The sequence below is a fragment of the Egretta garzetta genome, unplaced genomic scaffold (genome assembly GCF_000687185.1).
Source record: "Egretta garzetta isolate BGI_Z169 unplaced genomic scaffold, ASM68718v1 scaffold26, whole genome shotgun sequence".
Taxonomy (NCBI): Eukaryota; Metazoa; Chordata; class Aves; order Pelecaniformes; family Ardeidae; genus Egretta; species Egretta garzetta.
In genome coordinates, this window is record NW_009260070.1 from 915,992 (window position 1) to 921,732 (window position 5,741).

The following is a 5,741-nucleotide window of genomic DNA, read 5'->3' on the forward strand; positions in this document are numbered from 1 at the left end:
ACGCAATGGGTGCACGTGAGGGTGGAAGTGGGGATGCGAGGGCTTTTCTGACCCGCAGCCATCGTGCCGTGTCTCTTTAGGAATGGTTTGCAGGGCTGAGCCGCCTTCGGGTTTGGATGAGGGAACATTTTAAGTTCTCGGGTGGCAGCCCCTGGATGGGTGGAAACGCAGTTCTGGGATTTAGCGTAACTGCTGGGTGTTTGAACGGCTGCTCTCCATCCCCCAGTGCCTGGATGCTGGCTCCAGCTGACAGGAGGGGCAGCTTTGGTTTTGTCCATGTGCCATAGAGCATCTGTGTTTCCCTCCCCAAGTGCATCCTTTCTCAAAAGCGAGGTTTCCTATGGCCCCATACCTTCAGTGGCTCGTGTTAATTAAGGGCTGCGTGCCAGAAACAGGGGGGAAATAAGCATTTATCCCGTCGATTCACCATGCACTCCTGCAGCAGCCCCAGGAAGGGTAGACCTGGCGAAGAGCTGGGGTGGCCAAGTGCTTGGTCCTGCAAATACGAGTGGGTTTCCAGCTTCGTCTCGCTGCAGATGAGCAAAGCGCGTAGGTATCGGCCCACGGGGCGGATGCACCCTTCCCTCCTCCGTAGAAAGACACCCCCTCCCATCAACGGGATTTCCTGATGCGGGCTGAGGGTGAAGGCTGATCCGCACGTTGGGGGTAACACGATGGAGTTTCAGCGAGTTCTTCTGATAAAGCAAATGGTTTGGGACTGGGGTAGACGTGAGTCACTCCTGGGACTTGCTGGGTTTAACCAAGTCAGCCGTGTTTTACTGCTGCTCTTTTAGAGTCTTGAGAAACCGCAGGGGGTCCCGAGCGCTGTGCCAGGGCAGTGTCACCCTCTCCCTGTCACTAATCCTCTCGCCTGCTCTTGTTCTTCTTTATACTCTGCACATTTTTTGGCACCTCTTACTGTCCGTCTGTGAAACCTTCCTAAAAAACATGGGTGAAGGATTAGGTATACAAGGAACGTAGCCAGCGATTGCGCTATATCTGCATAGAGCCTCTTTCAGAGCATGACTGATACTGCTGTGTTTGTAAATTGTTGTGTTTTTTTTTATTATTATTTCTTTTTTTAATAATACTGCCTTTTTCTTCCCTTTCCAGGGGCCTCTGGGTTTGGATGGCAAACCAGTAAGTAGCACCGAGCGCCAAATGTAACATGTCTTTATTCACGCTGCTCTGCAACAGATAGGCAGGGTCTCAAGAATTACTCATCTATTACTCCATGTATAATGGTTTAGGAGACAAAACTGTGTTTGGAAAAAATGTTCTGTGGTCTGCAGCACATGCAAGTTTGAAACGTGAGCCAGAGCTGGCCAGCACGGCGAGGCCTGAGCTTGTCTTTACCTGTCAGCCCCTCTTGGCTGCTTCCCCCCGTCCTGTGCCGGCTCAGCTGGCAGAGACCTTGCAGATGGGCTGCAGCCCAGACTGGGGGAACAAACTCCAGTAGCACCTGGGAAGAAGCAAAGTCAGTAGCCTTGGTTGTGTGCTCCTGGCACTATGAAGTGGTACTAGAAGAATAATTGTTCCCAAACTGGGTTCATTTGCCTCCAAGGGGGCCTGGGTGGGAACTGCTCGAGGGTGCCCAGTGCCCATGCAATACTTTGTGGAACAGCCTGGGCTTCGTTCTTGCTTGGAAGGCCTTTGGATACGCAGGTGCTCCGCTGTTTTCTTGCTTGTTCTACATAAGCACAGACTTTTTTATCTTCATGCTAGCTGAACCCTGGCCAGCTCTGATTCCTTCGGCTGGACGGCTGCCGCAGGCAGTCACAGCCCTGTATTTTGTGTCCAGACCCCACTCCATCCCACCGTGTTCACTAGAGGGCACCACCTGAAATCTTTTCAAGCTCCAGTCTTAAACGAACTGCAATTTTCAAAGTAGGCAGCAGTCACTTAGTCTTTGCAATCAAAAAGTTACTCCGGGTATTTATTTCTAGCCAGTTGGGGAGTATTTTTGTTTTGTAACTGTACATTGCTGTGCTTGGCTTTTATCCTACCCCTGAAGATGGCAAATGTGAATGAAAAGAAATCTAGAAATAATGCATTACAAGAGAAAAAAATCCCAAGAAACTGGAAGGCTGGTTGACACCACTGTGCTTGGCTTCAAGTCAGCAAAGCCCCATGGTGGAAGAGCAGCCGAGCCCCGGCAGCACGCTCCTCGCCCTCCGCCCTTGGCGTGCACGTGGCTGCAAACGGCCGCGAGCTGTGCCTGTGCACCGGGCAGCACCGAGACCCCTGGGTGAGAGGCAGGGAAAATCTCAATGAAAAAGCAAACTTATCACACAGCCCACCTCAAAGCAGACTGTTCCTGATCTCCTCCGTGCGAGCAGGGGCCAGCAGCCTTGCTGAGAGCCAGCTAACAGCAGGAGGGGGGGTGCAGATGCTGCCGCTGCTGGCCTCTCTGCTGACCTTCCCCATGTGTCCCACCGGGCCCTGCTTCGGCAAGCACCGGGAATTGGGCCGAACCCCAAGATTCCGTGTTTTTCTGTGCTGGAAGGAGGATGCGGAGCAGGCACATCAACGCGTGGCTCTGCTACTCCTCCTCGGTGCTGCCTGCCTGTCTTGCAGAACGCTGCTCGGGGGGAAGATGACTTACGGCTTCGGCAGCGAGGCCACAGCCAGCAGCCCATCCTCCTTGGTTATTTCGAGCAGATGTACAATTGGTGGAATGATACGCTGAGCATGTGTTTTTCTAGAAGTGATTTAATACTTGAAGAAATCTCTTGCGTCCATTTGGAGTCACGTGTCTGCAAGTGGCCGTCACGCTGCCTGCCCTGCCCCGGTCCTTCTCCCGTCCTCTCTGCTGGCGAGAGCAGGCGGGGCCTCGGTGGTGCTGCTCATGTGAAGCGGTGCATAACGCCAAATAACGGCATGTATAACTTAAAATAATGGCAAGTGAATTGATGAATACCATCTCCTTGGTTTTGATGTTGTGTGTGTTGACGATTCTGCTGTTTCCTAACTCTGATCCTTCTCGTGTATTTCCAGGGACCCCCGGGACCGAAAGGGGAAAAGGTAAAGACTCCATTAATACATGGCTTTTGGGGAAGCAGCCGCGTGTCCTCCTCCTGCTTTAATTCTCTCGGTTTGGGTTACCCCCATACACCAGTAGAACATTACCACGGGTTTTGTTGGGGCATGGAGCCGTGACAGCGGGTTCCTGGGTTGCTTTTGGAAGAGCCCTGGGAAGGGGAGGGCAGAAAGAATTTGCGAAGATGTAGGAGGAATAAGTATGGCCTTAAAACTCATCCACGCTGCAGGGTTCCTGGCACCCCCTTAAGGGTTAGGAGAGCGGCAGCCAACTCTCTGCTTGCTTTTCCCCAGGAGCGAGGCTGTGGGCTCCAGCGCTCCGTGTTTGCATGACACCCTCCCACAAAATCAGAGCAGGCAAAGGAGGTCACTACTGTACTGAAAGTGATGTTAATCCTCGCATGTGTAGGACATAAGCAGTTGCTAGGGGAGCCTTAGAGTTGGAAACAATCCGCTATTTCTGATTTATTACCTATTTCATCGCCTGCCAGGGCAGAACCATTCCCTATTGTGTTGTCTTGAGCCCTTCTCCTCCCTGGTTTGAATGCGTTAAGCAATAGGACTCTGCCACTTCCCCTGTGTGCCGTTCCCACGTCCAGCTGACCTTGCGCTCGGTCCTTCGTGGTTGAAATTTGAACTCTTTAAGAGCTGACCCTTGCTGTTTTGCCTGACGCACAGGGTGAAGCAGGGGACGTCGGCCCAAGGGTAAGTAGCGACACGGTATGTTGATTTATTCTAAAATCTGGTTGGGCTTGGTCACCGCACAAAACCAGGCTTCGTGCAGCTTTGTTGCTGCAAACCGAGGTACGGTAACAGCTCTGGAAACACAACTTTTGCCATTGGAGTTCTTTGTGGTGGTGGTTTTCCTAACTTTGACTGGGGGAAACAAGGGTCGAAGACCTTCAGGTACCTCATGAAGGCTTTCCTTTTACTAGACTTTCCTATCCCAGATTCCCTCCCCAGTGCCAGAGACAGGCCCCATGTTTCTCTTGAAGCTGTGCTCCTTATTTGTTGGCTTTGGAGCACCAGTACGCAGTGGTGAGACCTGGTGTCCCAAGGAAGGGCCCGGCACAGTGTCGTGCAGGGTGGGAAGTTCATCCCCTCTCACTGAGCTCCCCGCCTGGGAGCATAGGCTGCCTTTGGCTGAAAATAAAGGCTTTAAAGTAGCTGTAGGATGAAGGGAAACTCATCGTTGATCTCATCAACACATACGAATATCTTAAGGGCGGAAGTCAAGAGGACGGAAGCAGTCTGTTTGCAGTGGTGTCCAGCGACAGGACTAGGGGCAATGGATGCAAACTGAAACATAAGAGGTTTCAGTTGAATATGAGGAAGAACTTCTTCACTCTGAGGGTGGCAGAGCACTGGAACAGGCTGCCCAGGGAGGTTGTGGAGTCTCCTTCTCTGGAGATATTCAAGGCCCGCCTGGATGAAGTCCTGTGTAGCATGCTCTAGGAGAGCCTGCTTGAGCAGGGGGGTTGGACTAGATGATCTCCCGAGGTCCCTTCCAACCCTTACGATTCTGTGTGTGATTCTGTGATTCTGTGAAACTGCTTTGGGAATGGCAGTGGTAACACAAAGTCTCCCGTGTCGGGGATGAGATGGGAGGGCTCGCCACGAGGTCTGCGGTGTTTCCGAGGTGGGCTCCGTCTCAGCCGTGCCGCAAGTGCCTGGCTTTGAAAGTAGCTTCCTTCACGTCGCCAGACACTCAGGGCTGTGGATTGGGTATGAAGCTTCTTGATGCCATCTGGCCCAGATTATTTTTTATTTCTTAATTTCATCTATCTTCTTCCTCAAGTTTCAGCGGCGGCTTTGTTTAGCTGATTTTGAAAGATGTATCGCAGCAAATCATCGCACCAGCAGGGGGATAAATAACTGGGAATATATCCAGTGCCGCCTCCCTCGTAAACGTGCTTGCCTACGGGCAGCGGAGCAGGGACTGTGTGTGTCAGTGAGCACAAAATATTATCATTAGGAATGATAGATTAAAAGGGAATAATGCCGGGGGTGGCTTTGGAGGGGAGCAGGGAGGGATTAGCTGCTGAGGCGGCTCCTGCCCGCGCTGCTGCTCCGTCTGTCTCCGATGAGCACCTGCAGCCAGCGTGGGCAATAAAAAGGGAAGATCGCACGCGTGTGCGTGCCTAACGCAGGCGCCGGAGGGCGATTCCGGAGAGCCGAGGACGGCCTTCACACCGTGCTGTCTTGGGCGTCAGGGAGGCGGTCGCGCAGGGTGGAGAATAAACGTGTACTGGGAAATGAAGTGCCCCTACGTGTGTGCACAGGGAAGAACCAAGAACAGATTCCCCCTGCTCCAGGGAGGAAAGGGAGTCGGAGCAGGGTGCTGCTGGGCTGGACTTGCTGGGCCCTGGTCTTGGTGCTTCTGTTTCTCTCTCAAAATCAAATATTGCTACAGCCCTGGGAAGGACTGGGTTTGTACGGCAGGCGCTCCCTGAGCCGGCACTGGCGTGGCCACGCTGGATTTACTCTGGATTTCTTACCTTAGCTTGGGTGATCTTGTTCTTACTGAGAGTTCTGATTTTCTTTTTCTCTTTTCCCTCTTTCTTTCTTTTTCCCCTCTTTCTTTCTTTCTCTTTTGCCTTTCTTTCTTCTTTCTTTTTCCCTCCTTTCTTTCTTTCTTTCTTTTTTCCCCCTTTCTTTCTTTCTTTTTTCCCCTCTTTCTTTCTTTCTTTCTTTCTTTCTTT

General features: G+C 52.1%; 1 protein-coding gene across 1 annotated transcript in view; it reads left to right on the forward strand.

Annotated features, from left to right (window-relative positions):
• The window catches only part of COL23A1 (collagen type XXIII alpha 1 chain), a 184,213-nt gene that overhangs the window by 155,726 nt on the left and 22,746 nt on the right, over positions 1-5,741 (forward strand). The window contains exons 5-7 of the mRNA XM_035896703.1: positions 1,114-1,140; positions 2,998-3,024; positions 3,718-3,744. Coding sequence (XP_035752596.1) covers positions 1,114-1,140; positions 2,998-3,024; positions 3,718-3,744 — 81 coding nt within the window. The remainder of the gene's footprint in view (positions 1-1,113; positions 1,141-2,997; positions 3,025-3,717; positions 3,745-5,741) is intronic.